Source organism: Coregonus clupeaformis, chromosome 1 (genome assembly GCF_020615455.1).
Source record: "Coregonus clupeaformis isolate EN_2021a chromosome 1, ASM2061545v1, whole genome shotgun sequence".
Classification (NCBI taxonomy): domain Eukaryota; kingdom Metazoa; phylum Chordata; class Actinopteri; order Salmoniformes; family Salmonidae; genus Coregonus; species Coregonus clupeaformis.
This window is the reverse complement of record NC_059192.1, coordinates 53,897,226-53,913,798: the sequence shown is the minus strand read 5'-3', so window position 1 is coordinate 53,913,798 and position 16,573 is coordinate 53,897,226. Positions and strand designations below refer to the sequence as shown.

At 43.1% G+C, this 16,573-nt stretch overlaps 1 protein-coding gene across 1 annotated transcript in view; it reads left to right on the top strand.

The window, feature by feature from the left end:
• Positions 1 to 2,794: 2,794 nt before the first annotated feature.
• Positions 2,795 to 16,573, top strand: part of LOC121570651 (B-cell lymphoma/leukemia 11A) — a 42,798-nt gene continuing 29,019 nt past the window's right edge. The window contains exons 1-2 of the mRNA XM_041882127.2: positions 2,795 to 3,297; positions 7,713 to 8,108. Coding sequence (XP_041738061.1) covers positions 3,243 to 3,297; positions 7,713 to 8,108 — 451 coding nt within the window. The 5' untranslated portion in view covers positions 2,795 to 3,242. The remainder of the gene's footprint in view (positions 3,298 to 7,712; positions 8,109 to 16,573) is intronic.

Below are 16,573 nucleotides of genomic sequence, written 5' to 3'. Positions count from 1 at the left end.
AAAAAATACATTAGCATGGTCATCTTTTCAACTTGTTTACACCTTCATGGTGATGTTCTTCAATGCTATTGTGGGAAACTTCTCTACAAATTTGCATTTCTATCATTGGGATGCTATATGGTGGGCGGTCCACACTAAGATAAGAATCAATGTGAAGCCTACAAGTGAATGATTTCAGTGAAGCCTATCCAGTTGAAGAGACCTCGGTGGCCGGCTGTCACTATAAAGTAACATAACAGGCTGCTTACTGAATGATCCCGATGATATTCTCTGCCCTATTTTATACCGATATTTTTTAATTGAAAACAGTAGGATACACAATCATAGTTAAAATTAAGGCTACAAGTGAATTTCCTTGTAACATTGTTTCTTTTAACCATTGCACCATGTGCGTAAAGCCTGATCTTAAGTGCATGCCGGTGTCCTCAAAAAATTACAGCGACATTTAAGGTAAGCCCATCAAGTGAATTAAAAGTGTGTCCCAACAGTATTAAGTCCTATATACGCCATGCATATTGAAGTAAACTATAAGGTTTACAGTGTGGGGACACAAGCAACACATCCACTTGATTTAGGTCACCTTTTGGATTAAGCAATCATGTCCCACTATGTGGAAGACTGAGACAATTGAAACGGGCTAAATATCAGCCATAAATTTACGGAATAAAAAAAAAAATCTTCATTTTAAACCACTTAGTTTAAATTGAAAACTATGGCATTTAGTATCCAACTGTTTAAAACTGTTATTTAGACATGAAACAATTGTCAATGTATAGCTGTTCCTTGTTTTCAATTACTATAGCCTAATGGCCGTTCCAGAACAAGTCTCAAAGAGGCTGCATTCCCCATTGTGCACAATTGGACGAAAATGACTCCAAACAGAAGATGAGAGCTGCATTTAAAGTTATCGATGGCGAATATTTAAATTGGGGACCATGGAAAACTGAGATTGTTCTAAAACAGTCACAGATCATTCCTCTTATCTCCACCGCGCTCTCAGCACTATATAGGGAACATCTGGAATGATCACTGGTCAAATATGTACAATATCAGAAAAGTGTAGCATTGGCATATTTACAAATAATTGTTATATTGGTTATTGCATGTTTTTAAGTCCATATTGCTTGCGTAAAACTTTAGAGAAAGTGAAATAAATGGGTAAAGCGTCCACCATTCTGATGGTGATAGACGGTTTTTGTATTCCTTGCGTGTACGTGAAAAATACAATTCGACCAAGCAGCCTTGGGTCTGTATAAGATACAACTCTAATGTACTGTAATATTGTTATTGCCATAGGCTATATAACAATGGAAGATAGGCTTCGTATCTGCAGCGTCCATGGTGTCGTTCAACGGAATTAGGCAACTTCTGTAACCTCCTTTATCAGCGCCTGAACTTTGACGCCCCGTCATAACACAGAATGTAAGCATAGCCTTAAGTCCTCCCTTATGCACCACAGCACACCAGGCACCAAGACTCTTCAGCGCGCAACGAACAGCTAGTCGCAACCTGTAAAATATTTAACTCACTGGTTATATATATTTTTGTCGTCGACGTTGAACGTAGCACCTCCACCACTCCGGGTCGTGTCTCTCTCTCGCTCTCTTTATATTTATCTCTCTCTCTCCGTCCTATAATGCTCTGTGTCCCAGGTCCGTGTGTACAGCACTTGCATGGCGCGCGGTTCCTCACTCCTGTGCATATGCTTCAGTCGCTGTCTAGTCACATTTCAGCTATAGCTCGCTATAGTCTGTTTCTCTCTTTTCCTCCACCCTCCCCGCGCACAACCCCATCTTGTCATTGAATTTTTTATTTGCATGATGTCTTCTTACGGTGTCGTTATTTAGTCTGCACGGGCGGTGTTTAACCCTTCTTATATTACCAAACCCCCCATTCTGTGAGTATTTACACCCCCTCCCCCAACCGCCGGTCCAACCTGAAACACATCTGAAACTTATTAGCCTACATAGGCGCTTATGGGCATACTCCCACGGTCTGTTCGTAAAGGAGTTTGGATTTCACAGAAAGCATATAGTCTCGAAGTTTTAGCCTATAGTGCTCGCTAACCTCGCCCACTGAACCCAAAACCCAACTCTGTATTCAAACATCGGTATAGCACGGTTTGGACACCTCTCTTATGTTTCCACGATTTCAAAGATTTTTGGTCCCGGGATGGTTCTCTATACCTGCGCGCGCGCGGTAATGTTCAACCCCTGTGCCCTCTTGCCAGAACCTGTCTGTCCTGTTCATGCAACCCGATATTCACGCGCTCCGTTTCGTTTGTTTCAATGGCGCTTTGCCCTTTCTCCTTTTGTACCTATATTGCACACACACACACACACACACACACACACACACACACACACACACACACACACACACACACACACACACACAGAGAGAGAGTGTGACTAGAAATGTTTGTATTTCTACCACATGGCTCCACAATGTCCACCACTGCCACTTCATCTATTAAACGTCTCTTTCTTTCTTTCTTTCTTTCTTTCTTTCTTTCTTTCTTTCTTTCTTTCTTTCTTTCTTTCTTTCTTTCTTTCTTTCTTTCTTTCTTTCTTTCTTTCTTTCTGTCTTTCTCTCTCTCTCTCTCTCTCTCTCTCTCTCTCTCTCTCTCTCTCTCTCTCTCTCTCTCTCTCTTTTCTTTCTCTCCCCACATGCAGCATATGTACGGCCCCCTCTGAGCTCCTGTCCATTGGCTTTTCTTGCTGTCCCCCCACTCCCGCCTCTCACACACACAGTGCACATTGCTTTCATTAGACATCTCTCTCCCTTGCGCTCCCTCACTACCTCCCCCAAGTGCCGCTTGTCCGGCCCCCTGATCTTTCTGTCCATTGGCTTCTCCGGGTCTATTTTTCATGTCCAGCCCCTAATGAGTGTCCATTGGTTTTGTTATTTCCCTTCCCTCCTCCCACTTTGCCGCTTCGCCCTGCCCATGTTTTGTATGTCTGTGTCCATCCATCTCCTGACGTTCAAGTTCGCAGAAACGTCACGTCCGCACTTGAACTTGCAGCTCAGGGGGGCTTTTGCCATTTTCCATCTCTCTCTCTCGCTCTATTTTCAAAAAAGCCATGACGGTGATCCCACAATACATCTTCCCTGCGCCATCGTTGTATTATTTCTAATTTATTTTGGATGTCAAAGGCATTGATGAAGATATTTTATCTGGAGTCTCCCTTCTAACCCCGCTCTCCCGATGTGAACCGAGCTGAACGCCGCCACCAGCCACCATGTCTCGCCGCAAGCAAGGCAAACCCCAGCACTTAAGCAAAAGGGATTTTTCGCGTAAGTACACCTAAATTGTAATTTCTACTTTTACCACACTCCTTTTCTACCCAGCCCAATAATGGTTCCATTCAGAAAAGCGGAAAATGGGTTACCAGGAGCGTGATTCTCACGGGCACTTTGGACACTGGACAGCACCGACCCGCAGTCAAGTGGACTTCACCGTGAAAGCGTGGCGAGAATCTACCTGGGTGAAATACCTATGCGCACATAGCATATCCTACCCAAAGCTGAAAGAGAAAAGTTTGATCCAGCTTTCATCCCTGAGAAAAATCGGAGAAGTTTGCATCAAGAATGGAATTACATTCACACGCACTGGCTTTAGTGCCCCGGTTGCCTCAGCCACTAAAGTGCATAGGCTACGTTAAGGTACGCGGAGTGTATGAGTATAGCCTATGCTTTACGCGGTGCTATGTAGAATATCGTCCGGAATTTCCGGTATCCGTGCCTGCCTTGGATCGTGGCGGGTTTCCCCCTCTCGTGCTATTTTTGGAAGGTTTTCAAAAAACTGGAAGTGGATTTTGATTGGGAAAAATCTCGTGTCCGACTGTTTACAAGAACCGCGTGCATGCGCGTGTAGCTCATCTGCCAACAGAGTCGAAATAGATGTCAGTAACGGCCTATTTGTACCCTGCTTGTCCAAATATCCTTATCAACTGGATTGTAGTGTTTAGCCTACATTGATTCTGTAAGGTGTTCTGGTATAGTGGCAGGAATGATAGGCTATACTTCTCGAGTAGCCTAGTAAAATTGGTTGCTTTTGTAAAGAGCAACAGGACCAACGCTTTTTATCTTTTATATTTTTCTTCCTACTTTTTACAAACCCACATTTGGAGCCACTTGATATTTGTTTTAGTTTATCATGCAGTACAGTACCCTAAGGTAAGACAATACAAGCATAACACTGTAATGTTATTTAGAAGGTAATAACAATGTAACGAAAATGTTTAATAATTAGACATTTTTAAGTTGAACTAATGTTATGGAAAACTCCATTACGCGCACATTTATTTTGATTGGAGCCTTTATATATTGAAAACATTACCACCATATTTACAGTGTTACAAGCAGCAGGCAGCTATATGCGTTTGTAACTAGAGGAATGACCAAGGTAGCCAGCCCAATGCCTGACGTTGCCACACGGTGTATGCGTCTTGCAACCGTTCCTTCAGTAGCACTCGAATGGTGTTATATGCGATAACATGCCCTACACAGATCCACGTTGTTGTAACATTGTAATGTTTTCGTGCGGCATTATTAGGTTTCCGCATTAAGTCGAGTGGTCATATAGCCATATCTCTGGGTCTCAATGCAGCCAGGGGGCATACAGACCAGCTGCATCGCCAGACTTTTGTTCCTATCCGAATCCCGTCGCTAGGAGGCAGACGACGATCAGAAACTGGATGTGAACTTGAACCTGATCAATTTTACCGCCATCTCAATCTACATATTTGATTATATGTTTAGAATGCAGGGAAAAACATAAGGTATACGGCGCCTTCCCCCCTTCTCCTATTTTCTCTGCAGTTTCGAATCCACCGTTTTTTTCTACAGGGGTATAGAAGTTAAACAAATGTCATTACAAGTGTCAACATTCTGTAAGCCTATATCTTGTTAAACCTTAAGGCAAAAATCTCTATAGATTCAGACCTATTTTTATTCCATTGGAAATGGTAGAGGATATCCTATTTTACAATGAAAATAGATGTATTTAAGGTGCAAATGCATAACAAAACTTGTTCATATAAAATGTAGGCCTACTTATATGATGGCTCTAAATTAAGGTTAGTATTTTTGCTTTTTGAGCAAATATTTTGTAATAGGACCTATACCCAAATTATATATTTGTCCATATTTCCTTCATATAAGGAAGGCTATCATTAGAGTTAATGGTAGGCTAATCAAACCCCTTGAAATGTAATGGAATTTACAGAAGTAGGAAAAGAGATATGCTACTAATGTTTACAACTTTTTATTCTTATGGGCTGTGCATCCAACAACACACTTCGTTTTTTCCGGTTGTGCAGAAATTACAGTTGTTTTAATATCATGCAGAATGAAATTCGCTTCAAATGCATTAATTAATTTGTAGTGCTGCCTGACAGTGCTTGATTTTCATATAGCCTATTAGAAAACAATTGTTCCTCAACAGTTTTCTTCTTGTTGTTATTGATTTGCCACGCAGAATTTAATTAGTGACGAATCATGTTTATCCCACACATTTTAAAGGAATACAATATAATTTAGCTCAGTGTTGCTGCTCTGATGCAGCCTATATTTTTGGTAATGTGATACTGATAGCATCACATTTAGTTTAGGAGGGGAAATGTAGTGTGGAAGTGCTATTATTTAGAATATGTAAATATGAAGTGCTATTATTCAGAATATGTAAATATTCAGAAAAAATTTATGTCCAGGCTCTGTTTCTCTTCTCTTTCAATTCCATTTCAAGCAGTTCAATGTAGACGGCTCGATATGGTGCAAAGTACGTGCAAAGGCCTATGCAACAACAAAAAAATGCAATCAAATGATATCATCATGAAAATTGGTGTTAGACTTTGTGATTACATTTGTTGTTTATCCATTTTTTATGAAAACCAACAATGCATTATGCAACTCTAAAATCTACTCTCAGTTCAAGTTTAAGGTGAGGACTTAGTCTACTTTCATTTGATTTTATCCAGTGAATTTAATGCCCAGGGCTGTAGCATAAACCCGGCCTTCTGGTGGTTGACCTGACGTTAAATTAAGGGTAGTAACCGGCCGCCGGAATTTATCACATGTTATCTCTATGTCCCAGTTCGCTCGCAGATGTCATGTAGGATTGCTCGTTCAAATGATATTTCCTCTCGCGCGCTGGGAGCTACTCTACATACCTCTCTCTCTCTCTCTCTCTCTATCTCTCTCTCTCTCTCTCTCTCTCTCTCTCTCTCTCTCTCTCTCTCTCTCTCTCTCTCTCTCTCTCTCTCTCTCTCTCTCTCTCTCTCTCTCTCTCTCTCTCTCTCTCTCTCTCTCTCTCTCTCTCTCACACACACACAATTTCCCTCTATCTGTCTCTAGGTTGGGCGGAAATACATTTAACCTCAGTACCCTGGATCCTATCTCTTTTATCAAACATTCCTACCAATCATCAGCCACTACAAATTAAAATCTATTTTTTGATTCTCAGTGGTTTTAGGTTCATTAAAATGTGAAATTGGCAGCTTAGTAAAGAAGGTCAAGATGCTTACCCATTAGGAAGCTAAAGGAGAGCTACTCTCACCTTAGAGCGAAATATTTCAAACACCATGAGCCGCTCAATAGTAGGCTACTGAGACTCCTTTCTAACTTCCCTCTGTGGTAAAATATCTCTCATTCACACAGCTCGTCGTCCGTGTACAACAAGACTGACACTCCCTGTGTGACAAAAGGCAATTTTAAAACTAGTCAAGCGTTAATCCTGGCTTCCATGGCAAAGAATGTACTTGAACGGTTCCTTTAGGCCGATTTCCGTCTGTAAATGTGGTTATCTAGAAACTATAAGTCACACACATGTAAAAAGTCCAGGATCGTTTTTTTTGTTTCGACACACTCATGCTGCTTGTCTTTTCTGCACATATGTTGGACACATTTGTAATTTTCCCCATAATGAATTGAGAGAAGCAAGCTATGTCCTATGAACTATTATTCTTCATCATCCAAGAATAGCCTACTCTTTTGAATATGAAAAACATTTTTTTTTAAAATATATTAGAACAACTTTTTCCTTTTTTTCCTTTTGTATTTTGAGGTATCCAACTGTCTCTGTCCTACTGAGCTTTTGATTTCTACAAGTCTATAAAACAGTCATTAAATTATCCCATTTATTATCCATCAAACTAAGGCTTAATTTGTCATAGCTATATGTTTCTACAATCACATTATAACTCCCATCTTTAATTACATGCCTTTCTTGGTTGTTGTTGTGTTAATTTCAATGGATGTAGAAGTGGTGAGAGTGTGAAGTTGACAGGCTGATGAGTGTTAAGTGGAGCTGTCTGTCTAATGCCAGTCTCACAGAGAGTTAGTCACCCTTTTTTCTCTGCAACACTGCCCAGGCATTAGTTCTACTTCTACTACATTTTACATTTTACGTCATTTAGCAGACGCTCTTATCCAGAGCGACTTACAGTTAGTGAGTGAATAAATTTTTTTCATACTACTACTGCTACTACTTCTACTACTACTACTACTACTGGGGGAGTAGTCTGACGACTACTACTAGTCTAGGCAGAATAGTGAGAGAGAAAAAGCCAAAGCACGTGACCATTGTTTTGCACTGTTATTAATACTGCTCAATTGAACATTCCACCTCTGATTTCCCATCTGTTTCTATCACACTCCCTCTCTCCCTCCCTCCCTACCTCCCTCTGTCTCTCACTCGTTCCCGGTTACAGCCGAGCCCCTGTCTGCCGTCGCCTCAGAGGAGCTCTCGTCGGAACGCTGCTCGGAACGCTCAGACCGTTCGGAGAATTGCACGGGCACACTGCGGGTTGCCGTGGAGACAGAGCAGGATCTGTTGACTTGTGGGCAGTGCCAGGCCACCTTCCCCCTGGGGGACATCCTGCTCTTCATCGAGCACAAGAGGAAGAGATGCCACGGACCCCCCTGTCTGGCCAGGGGCCTGGACAAGCCCCCCTCGCCCACGCCCGGCCTGGCTCTCACCCCCTCGCCCTTCCTGGCCTCTCTCCGCAGGCGCCCTGTGGAGGTGGGCGTCCAAGCCACACCAGGGTGCGATGACGACCGCCTCTTGTTGCCCAGAGGGATCTGCCCCAAGCAGGAACACATCCCAGGTAACCACCATTCCCCACACCAAGTTGTCTTTAAACAAACAATAGGAGTTGTTATTGGCGTAGATGAACGTGGGTAAACGTGCTCAAACGTGTGTGCACCATAAAGGTAGGCAGCCATGGGTGCGTGTTTAAGTTTTGAAGTTTCACAAATCACAATTATATGCAGTGACATGTGAATGGGTATGTCCCTTGTGGGCTTGTGTGTTTATGTTGAGGGGGGGGGGGGGGGGTTGCATTAAAGCATCAATGCAGAGTAGTGTGTGTAGGCATAGACTGGGTACAGCAGAGGTCACATATTTGGCACACATGTTCCCTATCCCTGTAGGATTTGTAGTCCTAAGAGACCCAGGGAGAAAGGCACTGCCGTGATTGGGTCAGCTGTCAGTCCTCATTTAAGTGATCCATCTGATTGGTTAGGACTGATAGGCTAGGGGCGGGGTCTATTCTGGCTAACCACAACTGTGAAATGTCACAGGGAAGCCCAAGAGAAAAGGAATAGTGTGGTTGAGATAAAAACACATCTTATGATTTGATTTATGGATTGTTAGCTCATCCGTGTCTCAGATCGCCCTGTTCTCACTGGCTTGTGTTCTTAATTAGAGACACATGTATATGATAGTGCTACTGATCTCTAGCTCTGTGTGTGTATGTGTATGTGTGTGTTTGTGTGTGTGTCAGCCTGCGGAGGGGAAATGGTTAACTTGGCACTGCAGTTGTCCTCAGATCCATTGAGTTTGACAGAGAGAGGATGGGGGGAAGGTAGGTTTTCCACAGTAATCAAATATAGCCCAATGGCAAAGTGACACTGGTAACCTTGAGTTAGTGGCCATTTTGCGATGGCCTATAAAAGTGGGGCACAGGGTGGGTGCACTGGCAGGCACTGCAGCGGACTCAACCCACCCACCACGCAGAGAAACAAAGGTTTGGGGCATCGGTCAGTCTGTGTGGGCTTCGGTGGGAGTGGTTTAGAGAGTTTATTTGTGTAATTACACAGTTGTGCAGTGTGTATATGCCTGTAAGAGGGCATACACAGATGTTGTGATGTGTGTGTTTTCGTCTCTCTCCCTTTCTGTGTGTGTGTGTGTGTACACAGTTTCTCTGTCTTCATGCCTTCTTAGGATGTGTGTTCCCAGTTTCCCCATATAGGCTACAGTTTTACGATGTGTTTCACTCCATGTGTGTAAGCTTCCGTTTTTGTGTGTGTCCGTGTATGTGCTCTTTTGTGTTGTGTGTGTGTATGTGTCCTGTTGTGAATGGAGAGTGTACAGTATGCCCTCTTGCAGGCTGTGGCTGTCTCATGTGGTTCTAGCAGATGTCTTCTGATCTCACTGCGGTCTCTCTCATACCACATCTTACACCGGTAAACAGAGGCATACTTACTCTTTCTTACTCTCTCAGAAATTTATTTTTCACCTCTCTATCTCTCTCTCTCCCCCTCTCTCTCTCTCTCTCTCTCTCTCTCTCTCTCTCTCTCTCTCTCTCTCTCTCTCTCTCTCTCTCGCTCTCGCTCGCTCTCTCTCTCTCTCTCTCTCTCTCTCTCTCTCTCTCTCTCTCTCTCTCTCTCTCTCTCTCTCTCTCTCTCTCTCTCTCTCTCTCTCTCTCTCTTTCTCTCTCTCTCTCTCTCTCTCTCTCTCTCTCTCTCTCTCTCTCTCTCTCTCTCCCTCCCTCCCTCTTTCTTTCTTTTTCACTCTCTCCCTATCTGTGCAGTATAACAGAGAGGGAAGCGGAGTGTACATTCGGTTATTTTGGCTTGCAGAGGGAGAGTCGTTTATTTAAAGCATCTTAAAGGCACAAATGATCTGTGATAGTGTAGTTTTTCGGTGTATTTCAATTAGGGATTCACTTCCAGTGGTTGACTGGCAGAACTAAATAAGGCCTGGGAAAATATTAAATAGTGTTAACGGTTCATAGCAACAAAACAAGACCATTTACCACTTTGCTTGTAAATAACAACAAAAATGCTTGGGAATATAGAGGGTTAAAGGGTGGATTTCAAGGTGGCCATAATTACAGTTCCTCTAGAGATTATTTTGGAGTTTTCAGCTGGCCTTTCTCATATGTGTGTGTGTATTGTAGTTATTGCCGTTGTATAGAAATGCAGGGTAGTGACTGTGTTTCTGATTTATGCCACCTCTTCTCATCTGGCTACTCTCTGATTGCCTCCAGAGATCCAAGTTTCAGGAAATGGATCTGGCCCAGATCATCCTCATCAACAATCATTTAGATCTGACCTTTGATCCTTTAATTTTGGTTTTTGGTACGGAATGGACTCCAGAAAGGCCCGTTTCTATTTTATGTTGGTGGGGAGAAATGTTGTGTAACTTGAACCTCACTGTGTGTGTGTGCTGTGTGTGTGTGTGTGCGCTGTGTGTGTGTGTGTGCTTTGTGTGTGTGCGCGTGTGTCAGTCTTACCTGGTTCGCTAGCTCATTGTCTTTACAAGCTTCAGTTCAATCTTAATGGATCGGCAATTCTAACCAGGGTTGTGTCTCGACTCGTGTATTTGCATGTGTGCGTGCGTGTCATCTTAGCCCTTTTGTTTTAAAGATGTCGCTGCAATTTCAGCACAAATTATCCAAGCTATTTAAGCATGCTGACTATGACTCAAACACACACACCCACACACCCACACACGCACACATGCACACACACAGTCTCAGCCAGCAGCTAAACTGAAATATTAGACTTATTTACATCATAATGTAACAGGCGAGACGCGTCTGGTTGGGTCAATGGCATTATGCGTGGATGTTCTGTTTTAGAAACATTTGGTGGAACAATTTATTTTTTGTTACTATTTTTTTATTGTTACAATTATTATATTAATCAATTCTTATTCACATTTTCAATAGTAATTTTGGTTATTCTTTGTTTTACACAAAGCAATACCGGTAACAGATTATTACGGCAATTTAGTTGTTTTTGTAGTGTTGCTCCACCATAAATATTTATTACTGTGTATTATTGCATTGGTAGGTGTGGTAGTTGGGAGTTTGTCATTGGTATGTACCTGAAGAAAATATGGAGCGTTGCTCTTGTGGTGTAATACACTTAGTTACACATCAAACAGCTCTTTTTAAAAATACAAAAGGCAGTACCTGTCGGGGAGTGTGTGTGCGTGTGTGTTCCATGTGGATTGTTGATGTGTGTGTGTGGCACACAAGGCCATTTTAATACGACCACAGTAGGTTGAGATCTTTGACTCTCTTTACTCTATTAATCCTAAACTGGGATTAAAAATGGGATTAAAAATGGGATAAAAAATCCCTGAATGCCACCTCATCCTCAAACTGAGGTTTTAATCAATTGTGCTGTTTCTGTGTGTTCTGTGTATACTAACACAGCACTAACTACACTGATTGTATAATGTCATGGTAATAAAGCATGAATGATTGTGCAACACTGAAATAAATAATTATTCCACTAACCCCATCAAAATATGGTATACAAAGCACATGAGCCCTGGTATTACAAAGACAACACTGTCCCCATGGCTTGTTGGTGTGTTGGTGTGAGTGCGTGTGTGTATGTGTGCATTATGTGTATGTGTGTGTGTGTGTGTCTGTGTAGTCCGGGTGCAGCCTGGCATACGAGTCAGCTGCAGTCTCTGGTGCCAAAACGCCATGCTGAACTAGTGAGTGTGTGTGTGTGTGAGAACAAAGCATCAGAATCTCCCTACCATTACCCCTCCATTGTTGCCGTCTCATCTCTCTCTGTCTAAATCCCCCACCACTTCATACGCCACTGTCTGTCATGACACCAGGGATCATCAAAGAGTCCTTTGGTTTTGCTGGGAGGGTGTGTGGAAACATGCTATCATGCTGATCTAGCAGGCGCATTTCTCTGCTTGTCTTTCCTAGGCCGGTCTGTAAGCATTGGGTTAAAGGAGATGTGTGGGAGGTCATTTATTGCACTCACGATAGTATGGAGCAGTGACCCTGGATTGAATGGCTTGTTTTGCACGTCATATTTTGATGGCATGGCAATGATGTGTGTGCTATTCTTTGATTTCATGACACATTTTAGACACACATATTGATTTATGATTTGTCCTTTGCACTATTTGGCACATACAAACCATTGCCCCATATTTGGTTTGGATTTAGTTGAGTTACATAAGGTAGTGGGATATGGATTGATGCCTATATGATCAGGCTGATCAGGTTGATATGATATCATTAACAAAATCGATACTGTGACCAACATCATTAGCAGTTGCTTTTATTTTGGCAGTTGTCAACTCTGACGCTCTATGGTGGAATATTGTTGCTGGATTATGTTTATTGTTTATTCATCAGTGATTGATTTATCAACAGAAAGCTACAGTTTTTTGATAAGTCGTTTTGTAGCGCTGCAGTGTGGAATGGTCCTAGCTCTCTAATGATGTCAGAAGTTGTGTAAAGCTTGTCTATAAAACTGTTTATACACTACAAAGTTTATTTATATATCCCAGTGGATTATACACTGCTGTTTTATAAACAAAGTCAAACCAAACAAAAGAACCCGGCTCAATTCAGTATGCGTGAATTTGTGTATTACTCTAGCTGTGTATGCTTGTGTATATTGCTCTACCAGTGTGTGGTGTGCGAGAGCCCCATTGGGGCACGGGTGAACATGAAAGGGTGTGTGAGTTGGCAGTGTAGCCGCAGGACATCCCCTGGCAGACCGTGCCAGGGCAGAGTTGGCACTGACCGGGCAGTGAGTGTGTGTGTGTATGTGTGTGTGTGCATGTGTGGAGGGGCTGGCTCCTCATTGGGGTTTCATGTTCGTCATTTGGCTTCATTACCACAGTAGAGCAGCATTGTGCCGCAGAGGAACACACACACACACACACGCATGCACACACACACACACACTCACACACACACACACACACACACACACACACACACACACACACACACACACGCACACACACATGCACACACGCACATGCACACACACCCACACACACATGCGCACACACACACAAGCATCATTCCTGTCAGATGTCCGTAGTGTGATGACTGTTCTGCTTCTATCGTTAACAAGACAGAGGAAGGACAAGGTGTAGTCTCACCAGGATCATTTCTTCTCCTGTCAACATGAGGGCAGTGCCCTCTCACCCATCACCCCTGGCAAGACCATCTGTCATAACTGCTGGCCTATCTCTGACAATCGCTTAATGGCACTATTTTTAAGAACTGCACAAAGCCCCAAACACACACAGGAGAATATCCAGCTGATTTTACACTCAGTTACATAACAAAGCCTCTCTCACATTTAACTTGTGCTGGTGTACTCTTATTAGGATTACAATTGGGTTATTCATATCACCTTTTGGTTTAAACTGTTTACCTTTGTTTTAGGCTGAGTCTATATTGGACTCTCGTCCGTGTGTGTGTGTGTGTGTGTCTGTAGTAATAATAATACTTCCGGTGTTTGTCTGTCATGCCACTACATATGCCATGCCCCCCCACCCAAAAATGAACTCATACGAAAATATGCACGCCTACAAGCACACACACACACACACACACACACACACACACACACACACACACACACACACACACACACACACACACACACACACACACACACACACACACACACACACACACACACACACACACACACACACACACAGACACACACACAGACAACACACACACACGCAAATCCCCTACATCCTGACTGAATCTTACTGATAATTTGCTCAGGCTCATTTGAATTTTAAGCACTTCTTTAATCTTCAAAGCCCAAATTGCTTTATGAATATGCATGAAGTGGGCAGACTCTAGTTCATTACCTAGTTGTAAATTCTAATGACCGTTAGGTCCTCTCAGTAATTGCCAATTGTTTTGCATTTTTGATTGGCCTATTACCATGTGCATTCTGAACACATCAGCACAGCCTGTCAGACCTTATATGTGAGGGGGAGGTGCATGTATGTGCGTGTGTGGGTGTGTCTGAAGTATACATTTGCACAATTGGTGGGGGAAGTGTGTTAGAGGGTAAGGAAATGCAAGGTGGAAATATCTTGTATGGTTGTAGCGTTTTTCTGTCTGGGGTTTTTGGCCTAAATTGCTGATGTAAATGAAAGCGGCGTTTTGCATGTGAAGATTGAGAGTTCACTGGAAGATTAGACATATTTAATTTACATGATGACTCGCCTCTCATTAATTACTGCATGGGCCTTTCATACAGCACACACACACACACACACACACACACACACACACACACACACACACACACACACACACACACACACACACACACACACACACACACATACACTGATGTTGGCATGCCTGTCACTTCTCTCACCCTCCTTCTTTCATTCTCTCTCTCTATCTCTCTCTCTCTCTCTCTCTCTCTCTCTCTCTCTCTCTCTCTCTCTCTCTCTCTCTCTCTCTCTCTCTCTCTCTTCTCTCTCTCTCTCTCTCTCTCTCTCTCGCTCTTACTTTACCCTTCTCGCCCTCTCTCGTTCTCTCTCCTCTCTCTTTGAGAAACAGATGTTAACCCCCCCCTCTCCTCCTCCTTGCTCTGATTTGAATGCGGTACCATTTTGAAGAGAGTGATTTGTCTTACTTACTTTCTCTGTTAACATGGTAAAAATGGGAAGAGAGGGAAATGAATTGCATCATTCAGCACTGAGATGTGGTGTGACCCTCTGAGTATGGCCCACATGAAAAGATGGGCTGAAAAACAAACTCTTGATTTGCCCCACTCACACAGACACACGCATACAGAGGCATGCCAATATAGTTGCTTTCCCTCCCCAGTGGGAAAGGACTTGCAGCTGTGGCTGAAACAGTGGAGAGAAACGGGAGAGGGAGATTTGGACAAGAAAGAAAGAGACAAGTCAATCAAATAAATACATTTGCGGATAATAATGAGCCTAGAAAATGAAGCAAAATAAAAAGATGAAAACAACAAACAACAAACAAGAAAGCACAAGGGGGCATCTTTTTCCCTTTTGGTTCCTTAGTTGGTTGCTGTTTTTTTCCTTGTTTTTCCCCCTTCCCTTCTTTCCAGTTTGTGTTCAAGCGCTGGGAGGGAGTTGTGTGAAACCTACATTGTGATGAAACAGAATTCTTAATCGGGGAGAAATGAGGAACGATGTGAACGGCGGTCTTTTGGACACATTGAAGGGAGAAAGGGAAGGGTAGAAGTGGTGTGTGTGTGTGTGCGTGCGTGTGTGTGTGTGTGTCTGTCTGTGTATGGGGGGGTTCTTGTCTCCGGTGGGACCTAGAAGGCCTGTTTCCTGAGGACTCTTTTAGCCCCACACACACACACACACGAACGCACGCACCCGAACGCACGCACCCGCACGCACGCACACACACACACACACACACACACGCACGCACGCATGCACGCACACACACACACATATACACACTAGAAGCCATACCCCTGGCTTGCTAGCTCACTTCAAAGTTGTTAATATTCATCTGGGAAACCATATCCAGAACACAAATAAATTATTAAGCGCATGAACTTTTTAGGCAGTAAGATGAACTGATGGGGCACATCTGTGAGATCCACCGTCTTTTTATTTTTTTTGTGTGTGTGTGTGTCTGTGCACGGTAGTGGATCTGCCCTCATCCACTTCCCTGTCTCTGGTCTTTGGCCAAGGGCATGCATAATTGATCCCACAACCTCTATCATTTTCTTGATGTAATTGCCTCGGTAAGATATGATGAAATCTAATTGATAATTTATCGTTCCAAAATGGGTAAAGAAACAGTGAAATGTCACAAGGGTTTTAGGAGTGTGGGTGGTGTGTATATATGTGTGTGTGTGTGTGTGTGTGTGTGTGTGTGTGTGTGTAAGGGAACGTGATAATGAGGTGGTAGTAGAGGAGAGGGACAGCAGTGCCGGGTTGAGCGTGGAGAGAAGAGAAGAGAGGGGTGAGAATGATAGAGAGAGAAAAGAGAGGAGTGAGAGAGAGAGAAAAGGGAGAGAGACTGAGGTAGAGACAGACAGTCAAAGAGAGAGGGGAAAGAGGGGAAACGGAGAGAGAAAAAGCTAAAGTTCAAATTTGGCGACCCATCTCATCCCTGCCACACCACTTTAGATTTGCTGCCTATCCTCAGTTCCAGAGGTAGCTTCTATCTCCACTATGTCCAGGACAGAGCTTCGTAGGGAAAATACAACTCTTCCTTTTTTAACAGACACTCGCCACTATATTCTCCCAGCATGTTTCAAAGTCGAAAGCATGATATATTTAATACCTGGCTGAATGTTGAAGCGTGAAAAGACTCTGTTATGCCTTGAACGTTTTCCTGACAAAAAGGACATGAAAAGGAAAGCCGCTTTTCTCACGCAGTGTCTGTAAGAACTGAAATACATCTTAAACCTGTCTCCACCTCTTTTCTTTCTACCTCCTTTCTTTCTTTGTTCGTTTTTCCTGGCCGTTCTTTGCCAAGGTGAATGTGTCTCAACACGCTGTGCGCTAGCACTAACAACTCTCTCT